Source organism: Bubalus bubalis, chromosome X (genome assembly GCF_019923935.1).
Source record: "Bubalus bubalis isolate 160015118507 breed Murrah chromosome X, NDDB_SH_1, whole genome shotgun sequence".
In the NCBI taxonomy this organism is placed as follows: Eukaryota; Metazoa; Chordata; class Mammalia; order Artiodactyla; family Bovidae; genus Bubalus; species Bubalus bubalis.
Genome location: NC_059181.1, coordinates 2,554,025 through 2,570,340, shown reverse-complemented (window position 1 = coordinate 2,570,340; position 16,316 = coordinate 2,554,025). Strand labels below are relative to the sequence as shown.

Genomic DNA, 16,316 nt, shown 5'->3' with positions numbered 1-16,316 from the left:
AAAAAAGTGGGCTTGTGGTTTATTATGTCACATTAAATTCTAATTGCATTGGAACTTTGCTCATGAATGCTAGAGGGAACACAGAGTTTTGGGTAGCCAAGCTCAATAGCCTCCTTCCACTGTTTTAGATAGGAGTTGTGCAATCTAAGATGTAAAATCAGTGCTAACAGAGAAAACAGGCAAGCAAGACAAAATTAATATAGTGGGAGAGAGAGGCTTCATAGTTACAGAAACGTGGATAAATTCAAGAAGAAGACATAGCAAGCCTAGCTTTAGCATTATTTTTGAGTGGTTGCTGAGTTAACATTTGAGTCAGATGGTTCTCTTTTTATTTATCATTACATTATCTGCATTTTGACCACTATTCATGACATAGTTTGTATTAAAGCCTGTATGACTTCCTTTTGGTACAAAACAATAGGATTTCTTTTTTTTTTTTAATGAATTCCCTTGCAAGTGGCAATTTTGTTTTTTTAGTTTATTTTTTAGTTGGAGAATTGCTTTGCCATGTTCTCTTCACACATTGCGTGCGGCAAGCTAATCATCACAACTCTCCTTACATCACCTCTCCTTTGAGCCGCTCCACTCGCTCTATCCCGCCCCCTCTAGGTTGTCGTAGAGCGCATGGCTGGGCTCCCTGTGTGGCATGAACTTCTGAGCAACGTAGCAGGGAAGGAGTGGAGACACAGATGCAGAGAACAGCTCGGGAACACAGTGAGGGAAGGAGAGCATGAGATGAATGGCAGACAGCAGGATTTTCACAACTGTTGTGAAAAACTCGTCAGAGTAACTGAAGATTAATGTCCCCTGGACTGCAGACAGTGAGGCCTTCCTAAGATGGGATGGTCTTAGGATACATTCTGAGGGGACATGTGTTGGTGGGAACCCGAAAGAAAGACCTGAAAATGCTGGAAGTGCAGAGGTCAAGATGGAAGGGTGATGATGGGCAGATAAGGGGTGCTAGCTGGGACCACATCCCTGCTGGAAATGAACTGATTGAGGGACCTCCTGGTGGTCCAGTGGTTAGGATCCTGCACTTCCAGTTTGCTGGGTACAGATTCTATTCCTGGTTGGACAACTAAGAACCTGCGTGCTGCTGGGTGCAGCCAAAAGAGACAGACAAAAAAACAAATTATCATCTGGATCGAAGACCAAAGAGAGGGAATCATTTCAGGGTCTTTTGAGACAGGAAAGCCTTCAATCACCCAGATTGCACAGCCAAAAACTACAACAGGATACGATACAGAGGGATGTGTGAACGAAAGAGAAAAAATGACATGGCAACCAAAGGAAAAGAAGGAAGACAAAACAAAAGATAATACTGTTGTTCCACGGAAAGATGGAAAGGATCAACCGAAGACGTGAGCCGAAGACGTTCTTCAGACAAGGTTCAATCTAAGCATAGGAGTCTCCGCTCTGATTTGTCCCAGGAGCAGCCTGTACTGGGTGAGCCCTCCAGGGATTGCCCTCAGCTGACTTGGGAAACTCACTGTTTCTTCATTTCTGCACTCAGAAAATATCTCATCTTTTAATGTATTTACTTGATAAATCACTATCAATGAAGATGAACATAAGTAAAAATTTGATTAAAAATACAAAACAATAGATTCTTTCATATGAAGCTAGGAAAATAACTAAAAATATGGAGTCAGAAAATTTACTTTTCCCATTTAACGTCTAAAAATTATAAGAACTACTATCCTGCTTTTTCACACACCCAGAGAAACCACAGAGTTACTGAGTAATTACTGCATGACAGATTAGGTGGTTAAAAGGTGTTCGGAAAAGGGGTAATGAAAATGAATTGTTGACATCCCTTCTTCATATAAGGTTAAGGACATTTGAATGGTTCTTCCTCTTAGAAACTAGGAAGAAAGAGCCCACTGTGGCATGCTTTGTGCTGACATGCTCCTCACTTTTGAGAAACAGGAGACTTTCCAAAGGTCACTCACAACATGGATTTTCCTTGGCTAGTCCACACAGTCAATATTTACTTTTACATAATAAATTTTAAACACTCTCCTCTGTTAAGTGAGCAACATGGGGAGTCGGGGGGTGCAGGCAGTATGTACCTTGGACAGCTCATCCCATTTTGGATCTCCGGATATAAAGTAAACATTCCTGACTTTGAAATTTTCACACGTGTTCTGTGATTTCTCACTTATTCATAAGCCTCTCTTGAAACAAATCTCATTATGAAAATGACAAAACACCACATCTACGAAAGATTCTTTTAAGATTAATCTCACTATGAAAATGACAGAGTGCGAGAAAAGCTTATCTCTACCAACCAGGAAACTGAAGATGACATCTGTGTGACTCTGGTTGTTTGAGGAACAACCATTGGTTCGTGATGCATCACACCAACAGATGCAGGCTATAAAAGAGGCACTGGTTTCACATCCTCTCCAACCACTGGGACACCCTCAGCTTCCGCAGAAGAAGAGACGGCGAGATGAAGGTTCTGCTGCTCAGTGCTGTCCTTGGTCTGCTTTATGCAGGCCACGGTGAAGCTCAGCTACTTCTCAAACCGGTACCAGGGGTGGTGCAAGCTGGGAGGAGGTCTTGGGGTAGACGTGTGTGCGTGTCCCTTTTGAGGTTTGGGCATGTGGATCCCTAAGTCTGGCCATCTCCCTGCAACTCAAAGTTGCTGCATTCACTGGCTCTATACCTGTTGTGCATGGCCTCCGTATCATCTCTGCCATCCATTCATTGGCTCTCGTGCCTCTTCCCTGCTAGTGTAAAACAGAAGATCTCACGGCTGTTGGACTAGGGCTCTTGCATTTGACAAGACAGCTCAAGCTATCTCAGTAATGCCTCAGCTCCTGCCTTGACACAGCTCAAGCTATCCCAGTAATACCTCAGTCCTTCCTTTATGTGAGTTGAGTTTTCACATGATTTTATACCTAGGGCTGTGTCCATAAAGATAGGTAACTTCTGCCCAAATGAAAGGACAAAGGAAACTCCTAAGGGATGATGTCGGTAGAATTTCCAGAGATGGCCGAAGCTTCCTCACAGGAATTTGATTTTAGTTTTCAGGGAAATGGAAAACCCATTACATCGCAGCCAGTAACAAAGACAAGATCACTGAGGGTGGGCCATTCCACGTGTACGTACGTCATGTTGAGTTTCATGCAAATAACACAGTTGACATCAACTTTTATGTGAAGTAAGTAAAAGTCACCCTGAAGGAAAAAATAAACCTCTAAGCTCTTGAGTCTAGAGGAGGGTGTGGCTTCTCCATCTGCAGGGAACTCTCTGGACAATGTTGAGAGCGTAATGCCATGAGTTGTGGATGAGCAGGGTCTCCGAGCTGGGGTGGGGGCAGTTCACTTGTGAGCTTCCAGGGGAAGTCCTGGTGTCTTTGCTTGGAAGAGGGTGGGAGTTCCAGAAGCTCCAGTGGCATCCACCTATTAAAGGAAAGAGGGACTCGGCAGCGGGAAGAGGCTCGTGTCCTGGAACCAACCAGGGGCTTCAACCCTTCCTGCAGAGTTTGTAAGAGACGGTTCCCACCGAGCCCAGAACCGAGGGTACTGAGAGAGCCCACAGTGAGCTCTGTTCTGTGGGGCGTCCTCACGAGATATTTCATCACCACTGAATTCACTGAAGTCCTCACAGCCCCAAATGAGCGTCCCAGCTGGTAGTAGGGGTAAAGAACATGGATTTCTCCCTGCAAGAATTCTGGAGTGGGTTGCTATTCCCTTCTCCAAGGGGATCTTCCCGACCCCAAGATGGGACCCTGGTCTCCTGCATTGCAGGAAGATTCTTTACCACTGAGCCGAGATAGTATACATACAGTCAAAGTATAACCCCACATACAGATACAGACTCACACAAACACACAGATATATATCCCACACACACATGTATGCACGCGTGTTGTCACTAATATTTTTAGAACACCTATTATCGTCCTCTGCCGTCTTTACAATTTTCGTGCCCTGTGTTTAACTTTTCATGTGGCCACGCTTTCTGAAATCGGCTTTACCGAAGTGTATTTATGTATAATCTGCCCTTTGTCGAGGTCTTAATTCAATGAGCTTTCACATATCCACAACTGTTCCATGATCTCCACAGTCGAGATATAGAATTCTGGGCTTCCATGGTGGCTCGCGGTTAAGAATCCCCCTGCCAATGCAGGAGACGCAAGTTGCGTCTCTGGAAGATCCCCCGTGCTGCGGAGAGACCAGGCATCTGCGACACGCGTTCCAGAGCCCATGCTCCACAAAAGAGGCTGCAGAGTGAGAAGCCTGAGCGCGGGAACTCCAGAGTAGCCCTCGCTCACCACAACCGGAGAAGAACCTGCATAGCAACGAAGACCCAGCGCAGTCAATACTACACATTAGGATTAAATATATATAATATATATATATATATAAACGGAGTGATATATATTATATATATATAATAATTAGCTCCATCACAGCTCCTTTTCATCTCTCATTATTCAACTCTAGTCCTTGGGCAACAGGTAAGAACTGACCAGCTTATCCTCACCTTTTCTGGATCTTCAGACAACAAAGTTATGCACGCTGCATCATTTTCTCTGGTTTCTCTCACTCAGCCAATGGTTTTAAAATTTAACTTTCTCTCCGCATATACAGGTAGCTGTGGTTTTCAACCACATGAAAGGGCTTGGTTTGCATAGATAAAATTTTGTATATTTGCAGCTTTTGGAAAACTATTTTGTTCCCACCTTATCATTCTTTTCAGTCACTTCAGTGTATTTCCCTAAAGACTGAAAACAGTAAACTCAATTGACTGCGGATGTTCCTTTACAAGGAGTCTGTTCAAAAATTAACCCAATTCTTGTTGAGTTATTTCCATTTTAATATTTGTTTCCTGTTCATTCTATGTGCCAAATATACCTTTTTTTTTATCACATAGATGCACAGAGGACAATATAAGAAGTCACCCAAACTCTGCTGTTACGTACCTGACAATATATACTAGGGGCTTCCCTGGTGGCTCAGAGGTTAAAGCGTCTGCTTGCAGTGCAGGAGACCTGATTCGATCCCTGGGTCGGGAAGATCCATCCCCTGGAGAAGGAAATGGCAACCCACTCCAGTTTTCTTGCCTGGAGAATCCCATGGATGGAGGAGCTTGGTGGGCTATACATAAGACAATATATACTTTACATATATTATATATGTATAACTTCCTTAGATCATATACGCATATCATGTGTACTTGTGTTTTTGCTTGTGTGTGTATGTGTCAATGTGTATACATACATAGATGTGTCTTTAAAGTTTAATCCTTGTATGGTGTTGTGATAGATAAAGAGCGTGCCTTTTGAGAAAATTAAAAATTTTCTTCTGACTCTTGGTGATATTAGGTTCTCACATTCTCTAATGAATCACTCCCAGGGTTTTGAGAGAATGCCCGAGGTCTGTCATGATGGCTATTCCTCTCAGTTTCCAGAAACTAAATGAAGGAAAGGCTCATTCTTATTAGGCTTTCCTGAAATTCTAGACGTCTCCATGTGTACTGGCTTTAAACAAGGCCTATATTGTATTTGAAGTTTCTCTTTGCAACTACTAGTCAGATCTAATGTGGAGAGAAACCATCCTAGTCAGCTCATAGTCGCTTGATCTTAGACAACATATTTCTTCTCTTTGTTCACAGTGTTCACAGGTACTAAGGTCACACAAGCATAATCTGGGCTGTGGAACAAAAAGAAATTCTAATTATATAGTGAATTTTGCCATTTCAATCACACAACTTGAACATATTTTGTCTTTAAGGTCAGACGGAGAATGTGTAAAAAAACAAGTCACAGGAGTAAAGCAAAAATTTTTCGTTTATCAAGTTGAATGTAAGTATTTGATGTTGAATGTAAGAGTGTTTCACTGGGAGGAGTGTGTTTGGGTGGAAATCTTGGTCTTGACTTCCTTCAATTACCCCATACACCTGCATTCTACTCCTACTAACAATTAGAAGTCAAGGACCAGACCGTCTCCACACAATGGAGGTTTACTCAACAAGCCTAGAGCCAGACATCCTAGAGTGTGAAGTCAAGTAGGCCTTAGGAAATACTACTGTGAAAAAAGTTAGTGGAGCTGATGACATTCAACCTGAGCTATCTAAAATCCTAAAAGATATTGCTGTTAAAATGCTGCACATAATATGTCAGTAAATTTGGAAAGCTGAGCATTGGCCACAAGACTGCAAAAGGCAGTTTCTGTTCCCATCCCGGAGAAGGGCAATGCCAAAGAATGTTAACTACCACACAATCATACTAATTTCACATGCTAGTCAGGTTATGCTCCAAATCCTTCAAGCCGGCATTCAGCAGCACGTGATCTGAGAATTTCCAGATGTGCAAGCTGGGTTTTGCAGAGGTCGAGGAACCAGAGATCAAATTGCCAACATCTGCTGGATCATGCAGAAAGTAAGAGAGTTCCAGAAAAACATTAACTTCTACTTCACTGATTATGTTAAAGCCTTTGACTAAAGGCTTGCCACAAACTGTGGACAATTCTTAAATACATGGGAATACCAGAACACCTTATCTGTTTCCAAAGAAACCTGTATGTGAATCAAGAAGCAGCAGTTGGAACTGCACATGGAAAATGCATTGGTTCCAAACCGGAAAGCAGTACCTCAGGGCTGTATATTGTCACCCTGCTTACATAACTCATATGCAGAGTGCATCATGTGAAATGCCAGGCTAGGTGAATCTCAAGCTAGAATCAAGATTGCCAGGAGAAGTATCAAGAGCCTCTGATATGCAGATGATACCACTCTAATGGCAGAAAGTGAAGAGGAACTAAAGAGCCTCTGAATGAGGGTGAGAGAGCAGAATGAAAAAGCAGGCTTGAAACACAGCATTCAAAAAACTAATACCATGGCATCTGGTTCCATTACTTCATGGCAAATAGAAAGGGGAAAGTGTGGAAGCAGTGACAGATTTTATTTTCATGGGCTCCAAAGTCACTGCAGATGGTGACTGCAAGCATGAATTTAAGAGACGCTTACTCCATGGAAGTAAAGGTAAGACAAACTTCAACTCTGCATTTAAAGGCAGAGATGTTGCTTTGCTGACAACAACCCATAGAGTCAAACCTATGGTTTTTCTAGTAGTCATGTATGGATGTGAGACGAAAAGATCACATGATGAGTGGATCATAAAGAAGGCTGAGCACCGAAGAACTGGTACTTTGGAACTGTGGTGCTTGAGAAGACTCTTGAAGTCCCTTGAACTGCAGGAAGATCAAACCAGTCCATCTTAAAGGAAACCAACCCTGAGTATTCATTGAAAGGACTGATGGTGAACCTGAAGCTGCAATCCCTTGGCCACCTGATAAGAGCTAGCTTGTTGGAAAAGAACTGGATGCCGGGAAAGAATGAAGGCAGAAGGAGAATGGGGTGGCCAGAGGATGGGATGGATAGATGGCATCACCTTCATGATGGGCATGAGTTTGAGCAAACTAAGAGATAGTGGAGAAGAGAAGAGCCTGATTTGGTGCAGTCATCAGATCGCCAAGAGTTGGAAGTGACCTAGCATCTAAACAACGAGAAAAACGAGACTAAGCACGGGTGTCAGATTTGTATTTTGTACGGTTCTCACCGTGAACATCCTGAATGTTCATTGGGAGGACTGATGTTGAAGCTGCAACTCCAATACTTTTACACCTGACGTGAAGAGCCGACTCATTGGAAAAGACCCTGATTCTCGGAAAGATTGAAGGCAGGAGGAGAAGGGGACGACAGAGGATGAGATCGTTGGATCGCAACACCGACTCAATGGATATGAGTTTGAGTAAACTCCAGGAGTTGGTGATGGACAGGGAGGCCTGGCGTGCTGCAGTCCGTGGGGTCCCAAAGAGTCAGACACGACTGAGTGACTCAACTGAGACTGAGAAGTTTCTCACAGAAAATTTACAAGAGCCTTGTGAACCGACGTCTCAAGGTTCTGTCTTGAGTTTGCACACTGGCTTCAATCACTTTTTAAAAATGGTCTTACAACATCTAAATCTGACAAAACTTTGGTAGAAGTACTTAAATCCAAGGAAACTATCCTGAGTTCAATCTTAAAGGCAGCTCGTGTTCAAAGCAATGGGGGTGCTGGCTAAAATTTATATCCTTAAGTCCTCCATGAGGGCTCTAAGCACCATTCCTAATCTTAAGTGGCTGAAGAGGTACACGACTGATGAAAATGTGAATATTTCCGTATATGATCACAACCCTTGTCTTAACAAAGTATTGGCACAGTTGCAAATGCAACGTCCACAAAGAAGCAAACTTTGTGGATAATTTTGAATAGTCGATAATTTTTAAACTGTGCTCTCATATTCTTCAGTTCAGTTCATCTGCTCAGTCGTGCATGACTCTTTGCGACCCCACAGACTGCAGCACACCAGGCTCCCTGTCCACCACTAACTCCCGGAGCTTGCACAAACTCATGTCCATCGAGTCAGTGATGCCATCCAACCATCTCATTCTCTGTCATCCCCTTCTCCTCACCCTTCAATATTTCCCAGCATCATAATTCCCATATTATTTTTTCCTTTATTATTTCCCAGCATCATAATTCCCATATTATTTTTTCCTTTGACTGAATCATGAATGCTTCCACTGCTATTGTTTCATTCGTTTTTCTAATACTTTTTACAGAGCGCATAACAAGGGAGAGAAACAGAATAGTTTGCCGTCTTCCGAGGGTCTCTTTCAGGAGCGAACCCCCAGCTGTGTTTGGTGGGGTGAGCTGTCTCACATCAGGCACAGCAGAAGCAGCGACCTTGACGGTGACCTGACACCCAGAAGATAGCTTTCCTCCCACTGTGCCATCTCCTTCACAGCCAGTTCAGTGATGCTGCTATGCCCACCTTGGTGAAGTCGTGGGAAAAAGCAGGTGGTCACTGATCATCTGAGGACATGCATCGTCTGGCTTAAATTATTTCAGTGTGATCCAAGGTTCATGGACTCATGGTTGGCTTGGGCATGTTGTATGTATTTTCGGGGTTATGAGACAATGAAGCTGTTTCAGCTATATATATATATTTTCTCCTTCTCAAGCAGACTGATGATTTTCAGTATTTTAGACACTGAGGGAAGGTGTTTTCATGTTTCAGGAACACAGTTGTGCAGTTTACATCCCATCTCGCTGAGTGATTGCAGGAGGGTGTGATGGAGGCCAGGAGAGGCAGAATGGACGTAGACAGTTTAGAGGTGACAGGTAATAGGTCAGAGCTGCTTCTTGTCCAGATACATGGGGCAGAGTGGACGGGCAGGGCAGAGAGGAGGGGCGGTGCTCCAGGTGGGGACGGAGCTCACTGCCTGCACGTCCCAGAAGGTGATTTTTACGGAGCAGATAACAAGGGAGAGAAACAGAATAGTTTGCCATCTTCCGAACTGTTGTTGTTCTGAACTGTCTTCAGAACAACAGACACGGCAGTGGGCTTTGTCATACCCCAGACTGAGGGGGCAGAGGAAACAGAGTAATTAATGTAAAGTCTTCTGGAGGTTGCCGGGCACAGGCTAGGCACTCAGGAACACAAGCGTATGAATGGTAGGCTGAGTTTGGTTCAGAGAAATCAATGCCATGGCTGGGATAACAGGAATACAAAGGCTTTTAGAACTTCTGCTTGGTAACACCCTCATGCTGTTGAAAACACTGTTGGGGACTTCCCCAGTGGTCTTGTGGATAAGAATCTGCCAGCCAAGGTAGGACTCATGGATTGGATCTCTGGCCCGGGACGATCCTGCACGCCATGGGGCCCAAAGCCCATGTGGCACAGCTACTGAGCAGGTGCTCTACAGCCGGCCAGCAGCAACGACAGAGCCCACGCCTCCTACAGTCTCTAGTCGACAAAAGAGAAACTGCTGCAACGAGAAGCCCACGTTCTACAACTAAAGAGTGGCCCCCAAGTCAACGCAAGTAGAGAAATCTGTGGACAGTGACGACGATTCAGAGTAGCAAACAATTAATTGAAATGAGATAAGTTTAAAAAACACATCTATTGGTTTCACTAGGACACAGGTTCTAGAAACCATCTCAGTAGGACAGCAGGGAACGGCTGGCTAAGTAGAGGAAAAGGTGAGAATGAGGGAAAGTCTTGCCTGCTTCTCTTGCTGCCGTAACCACGGTAGCATTCAGTGCACCTATGCAGTGAGGCATCCGTCAATGCCGCACGTGCCGTTCATAATGCCTTCAGCCTGTCACAGTACACCCCACTGCCAACAAATGAATGCGGGGTTGTACATATTATCTCTTCTCTCTCTCACAGATGCGGGTCAAAACGAAGTTAGAATTCTTCATCTGTCACCTGACACTATAATAGCATCTATTCACAATGTGGATGAAGAAGGAAAAGAGACAGTCTTTGTTGCAATAATCGGTATGTATGGCATTCTAAAATTCCCATTGCCATTGTCACGCCACGTGTCCATGCCAGAACTTTCATTCAGAAAATCACGAGGTGTTGACAATATTCACTTTCCAGTGTACAAGGTGTTCGTATTCGTGTTCACTGACTTAAGTATCCTGGAAGGTAATCTACTAAGAAACAGGGGCCAAAAATAATTCTCAAACATTTGAACATCGTCTCTACCTGTTGATATTAAAAAAATTATTTTTATAGAGTATTTTAAAAAAATATGTCAACTAAGCTCAAGCCATGGCTATGATGAGGATGGCCTGAATTACATCATTTTATATCAGTTTTCTCATGCATTATAACTCCTGGAACAGAAACTTGTAAAATAAATCTTTGTCCTGTTAAATTATCACAATACACTCTTCTTATGAACAGTGACATGACCCCAAATGACCACACAGAAACACTGAGGTGAGTGTACCATCGTGACAGTAGATGTCTATTTCAGAAACGGTACTGCGTAGAATGGTTGGCTAAAGAGTAAATTGTCTCCCAAGTGGTGTGTGATGGGGTTAATGTGTCTCCACAATGGGAAAACCCTGCTTCCTAACTGGGGTCCAGAGCAAGACAGGAGTACAGGTACAGGTTCTGGGAAGTTTGAAAAAGAAGCAAGTCAGTTGCTACTGTGATGGGTTGAGTCTCAAATTCATGGAGCTCCTGCAAGTCTTTGGGGGTCCTGCTGCTGATGCTGGCAGGGTTCAGTTACAGAGTTAGAGGGAAATTAAATCTGAGGACAGCAGTCATGTGTAACATGGGACGTGGGAACTGTTTGAGGCTCTCTTAAATTATACAAGTGGAGATCAGATTGGCACATTCAATTCCTTGTTCTCTATATTCAGAAATTTCTGTGCGTTCTCCTTTTTGCATGGTGACTTTCAGGCAAACGTGACCGTATTTCAAACCTAGACAATTGGAAGTTCAAAAAGGAGACAGAGGACAGAGGGATTCCAGAAGAAAATATCATGAATTTCTCTGATAATGGTAATGAAATTACACTTTTTTCCTGACTATATCATTCACCTTGTATGTAAATATCAGGAAACAAATCAACTTATTTAAAATTTATTTTTCCATAAGTAATCTCATGTACAATGGTGGTTGATGGTGGTTTAGTCTCTAAGTCATTACCAACTCTTGTAAGTCCATGGACTATAGCCCAACAGACTCCTGTGTCCATAGGATTTTCCAGGAAAGAATACTGCAGTGGGTTTGCCATTTCCTTCTCCAGGCAAACTTTCAGACTCAGGGATGGAACCTGGGTCTCCTGTACTGCAGGCAGATTCTTTATTGACTGAGCTACCAGAGAAGCTCCTCTTAAAAAATACTTTACTTAAAAAAGAAAAGAAATTTTAAAAATAAGGGGAATGGTAGTAATCAGAGGCTCTTTTATTTCTCCTATTTTTTTTTCCACAGATGACTGTCCAAAGAAGTGAATAAAATTTACTTCCACACTTTTTGTAAGTAAACATAATTCATTATTAATGCTGCCCCACCAGATAAATCAATAAGGACACATTGACATTTTATGCCTAATGCCCAATAAGTGGCTTCAGTTGTGTCAGACTCTGTACGACCCCCATGGGCTGTAGCCCACCAGGCTCCTCTGTCCATGGGATTCTCCAGGTAAGAATACTAGAGTTGGTTGCCATTTCCTTCCCCAGGGGATCTTCTCAACTCGGGGATCGAACAAACCTTTCTACATTGCCTGTATCAGCCGGCGGGTTCTTTACCACCTGCGCCTATTTCATACACGCCAAACGTTGCACGTAACAATGATTTGTCCCAATAACGTGCATTCTAGCACCAGACAGCTTTGTCTGTTACCTTAGGTAATTTCTCTTATCTTGAGACAGTTGAAATTACAAACTGTTTCTTTGATTATTGCTGAGCAGCTTTGGTGAGAGAGCCTTATCCTGCAGGAATCTTGCAGACCTGAGTCATCAGAAAGAAGCAGGAATCCCCACAAGTGGGTGCAAACTGCTCAGTGTTCCCGTTAGTCCTGACCTGATAGTTGTCCACACACGCCTGTCCTCCAGGAACACCAGGATTAAACAGTGGCCACAGTTTCTCAAGACCAGTGTTTACTCTCATGTGACTCTGACAGAACCTAAATGCCTTCCAACCACACTGTCTGAAATATGCATTTGAATCATATTCCCCTTTAGAGGGTAATTTCTGTTACTGGGATCTTTAAGGTTTCAAAAGTAGGACAGCCTCAGAAAACAACACTGATCTCAGCTAAAGTGTGGCCCTAATTTCCTGTTGAGGAAAAAAAAATGAAAGAAAAAAGGCAAAGACAAACACCAGGTTGCAGAGGAATATGACAAAAAAAAGTTGCAAATATTCAATGGAATATTACTCAGCCCTAAAAAAGGAATGAAATCATGCCATTTGCAGCCATGTGTATGGACCTACAGATTGTCATACTGAGTGAAGTAAGTCAGAAAGATATAGACAAATGCAATATATATCACTTATATATGGAATCAAAAATAAGAGATGGAGGAGGTTATTTACAGTACAGAAATAAACTCAGATGTAGAGAACAGACTTGTTGTTGCAAAGGGTAAGGGATTTGGGAAAGATATGGATTGGGAGTTTGGATCAGCAGAGGCAAATGATTCTCTACAGAACGGATAGAGAACAATGTCCAAATGCACAGCACAGGGGACTAAATGGGATATTCTATAAAAACCTAAATTGGAAAAGAATCTGAAAAACAATCAATATTAATATATGTATGTGTACTTTAATCAGGTTCCAGTAACCCTGAAATCAACACAACATTGATAATCACTTCTATTCCAAAATGAAATTAAAAATAAAACAAAAATTCGTTCTTGAGGACCCAAAGGATAAAATTTGCGGATTTAGGAGAGGAATGTCATTCAACCACATTGACGGTAAAGCACCTTAAGATGAAGCATCGCCATGAGCATGCATTCGGAAATCATTACTCCTCAAATCAATTCCAAATGGAAAATCTCCCACCTTATGCACATCTACGGGGAACCTGCCATCTCAGAGATGTGGAGTATTGACGTCCACCAGGGTTCTGTCCACTGCATCCCCTACCGGCTCCTGTACCCTGGACAGCCTGCTGCCTGAGGCTCATCCCTGTCAGCCATCACACAGTCACCTCTACTAAACTTTTGATCCTTTTTTATTCACCTACAGACTTACTGAGACCAGGCACATCCTCTTCTGCATGGAATCAAGATCAACAACACAAAGATGACTTTCCTGCTTCCTGATTAACAGGATCCTTCTCTCTTCACATACACACTCTCTTTCCCATCTCATTACTCCTGGTCACTGGTCATGTGCTGTCTGGTGGTATTTGATTTCTGAAGGCTTAAATAAATTGATTTAATATCTGCCCTGCAAATGTGTGTCTGTGCAAAAGTCACTTGATTTCAAACACACTATTTTCCACTTTAAATATCCAGGAAATGTGAAAGTCACTCTGTCATGTCCAACTTTTTGCAACCCCATGGACTATCCAGGCCAGAATACGGGGATCGGTAGCCTTTCCCTTCTGCAGGGAATCTTCCCAACCTAGGGGCTAACCCATGTCTTCATCATTTCAGGTGGATTCTTTACCAGCTACCAGGGAAGCCCCAGGAAACTGTGCCTTTAATAGGACAGGTGTTCATCAGAGGCAATTCTGATGAGCATTCGATAGAGATGCACTCAGGTGTCCAGGAGAGAGGGAGAAAAAACACTAAATAACCATGGAACAGGAGACGGGGGACAGGATCTTCCCCTGTTCTCTTAGATGCAATGAAGACTGCACTCCTCTTCATGTCTGCATATGCAAGGAGTCATGTTTTTCAAGCAATTGAAAGGACTTGTTTGCATAGATAAAGTTTTGTGTATTTTCAGTTATTGGAAAATTATTTTGTTCCCATGTCACATTGTTTCCAGTAACTTCAAAGCATTTGCCAAATGACTAACAAGAGTGAGTTCAATCCATTCTGGATATTCTTTCCCAAGGTATCCGTTCAAAAATTAATCCAATTCGTCTTGCCCTTTAACATTTGGTTTTGTGTGCACAAGTACTACGTGTCAAATAAGAACTTTTTTCATGTACCTGCACAGAGGACCCATAAAAAGTCACCCAAACTTTTCTGTTATATAAGTGACAATATACACTTCAGTTCCGTTCCGTTCAGTTCAGTCACTCAGTTGTGTTCAACTCTTTGTGACCCCATGAACCGCAGCACACCAGGCCTCCCCGTCCATCACCAACTCCCAGAGTTTACTCAAACCCATGTCCATTGAGTCGGTGATGCCATCCAACCATCTCATCCTCTGTCACCCCCTTCTCCTCCTGCCCTCAATATTTCCCAGCCTCAGGGTCTTTTTAAATGAGTCAGTTCTTTGCATAAAATGGTCAAAGTATTGGCGTTTCAGCTTCAACATCAGTCCTTCCAATGAACACTCAGGACTGATTTCCTTTAGGTTGGACTGGTTGGATCTCCTTGCAGTCCAAGGCTCACAAGAGTTATCTCCAACAGCACAGTTCAAAAGCATCTTTTCTTCGGTGCTCAGCTTTCTTCACAGTCCAACTCTCACATCCATACATGGCTACTGGAAAGATCATAGCCTTGACTAGACGGACATTTGTTGACAAATTGATGTCTCTGCTTGTTAATATGCTGCCTAGTTTGGTCATAACTTTCCTTCCAAGGAGTAAGCGTCTTTTAATTTCATGGCTGCAGTCACCATCTGCAGTGATGTTAGAGCCCAAAAAAATAAAGTCTGACAGTGTTTCCAGTGTTTGCCCCTCTATTTCCCACGTAATGATGGGACCGGATGCCATGATCTTAGTTTTCTGAAGTTTTAAGCCAACTTTTTCACTCTCCTCTTTCACTTTCATCAAGCGGCTTTTTAGTTCCTCTTCACTTTCTGCCATAAAGGTGGTGTCATCTGCATATCTGAGGTTATTGATATTTCTCCCGGCAATCTCGATTCCAGCTTGTGTTTCTTCCAGTCCAGCGTTTCTCATGATGTACTCTGCATACAAGTTAAATAAGCAGGGTGACAATATACAGCCTTGACGTACTCCTTTTCCTATTTGGATCCAGTCTGTTGTTCCATGTCCAGTTCTAACCGTTGCTTCCTGACCTGCATACAGATTTCTCAGGAGGCAGGTAAGGTGGTCTGGTATTCACATCTCTTTCAGAGTTTTCAACATTTTATTGTGATCCACAAAGTTTATTTCCAAGGCAAACCATTCAATATCACAGTAATCAAAGTCTATGCCCCAACCAGTAATGCTGAAGAAGCTAAAGTTGAACGGTTCTATGAAGACCTACAAGACCTTCTAGAACTAACACCCCCCAAAAAGATGTCCTTTTCCTTATAGGGGACTGGAATGCAAAAGTAGGAAGTCAAGAAACACCTGAGTAACAGGCAAATTTGGCCTTGGAGTACAGAATGAAGCAGGGCAAAGACTGATAGAATTCTGCCAAGAGAACGCACTGGTCATAGCAAACACCCTCTTCCAATAACACAACAGAAGACTCTACACATGTACATCACCAGATGGTCAACACCCAAATCAGATTGATTATATTCTTTGCAGCCAAAAATGGAGAAGCTCTATACAGTCAGCAAAAACAAGACTGGGAGCTGACTGTGGCTCAGATCATGAACTCCTTATTGCCAAATTCAGACTTAAATTGAAGAAAGTAGGGAAAACCACTAGACCATTCAGGTATGACCTAAATCAAATCCCTTATGCTTATACAGTGGAAGTGAGAAATAGATTTAAGGTACTAGATCTGATAGACAGAGTGCCTGATGAACTGTAGATGGAGTTCGTGACATTGTACAGGAGACAGGATTCAAGACTATCCCCAAGAAAAAGAAATGCCAAAAAGCAAAATGGCTGTCTGTGGAGGCCTTACAAATAGCTGTGAAAAGAAG

At 42.8% G+C, this 16,316-nt stretch overlaps 1 protein-coding gene across 1 annotated transcript; it reads left to right on the top strand.

The window, feature by feature from the left end:
- Nucleotides 1-4,134: 4,134 nt before the first annotated feature.
- LOC112582177 (odorant-binding protein-like) lies at nucleotides 4,135-13,770 on the top strand. The gene is made up of 6 exons (XM_045164472.1): nucleotides 4,135-4,241; nucleotides 5,748-5,818; nucleotides 10,233-10,343; nucleotides 11,262-11,363; nucleotides 11,796-11,839; nucleotides 13,560-13,770. Exons 1-5 carry the CDS (start codon nucleotides 4,135-4,137, stop codon nucleotides 11,813-11,815), a joined length of 411 nt encoding a protein of 136 aa, XP_045020407.1. The 3' UTR covers nucleotides 11,816-11,839; nucleotides 13,560-13,770.
- The last annotated feature ends 2,546 nt before the right edge of the window (nucleotides 13,771-16,316 follow it).

Bases quoted from the DNA above. Each gene is read 5' to 3' on its own strand.
- LOC112582177 (XM_045164472.1), top strand. From the start codon at position 4,135: ATGCAGGAGACGCAAGTTGCGTCTCTGGAAGATCCCCCGTGCTGCGGA. The intron at 4,242-5,747 runs GTGAGAAGCCTG...TTTGTCTTTAAG, and splicing joins TCCACAAAAGAGGCTGCAGA to GTCAGACGGAGAATGTGTAA. The intron at 11,364-11,795 runs GTAATGAAATTA...TTTTTTCCACAG, and splicing joins CATGAATTTCTCTGATAATG to ATGACTGTCCAAAGAAGTGA.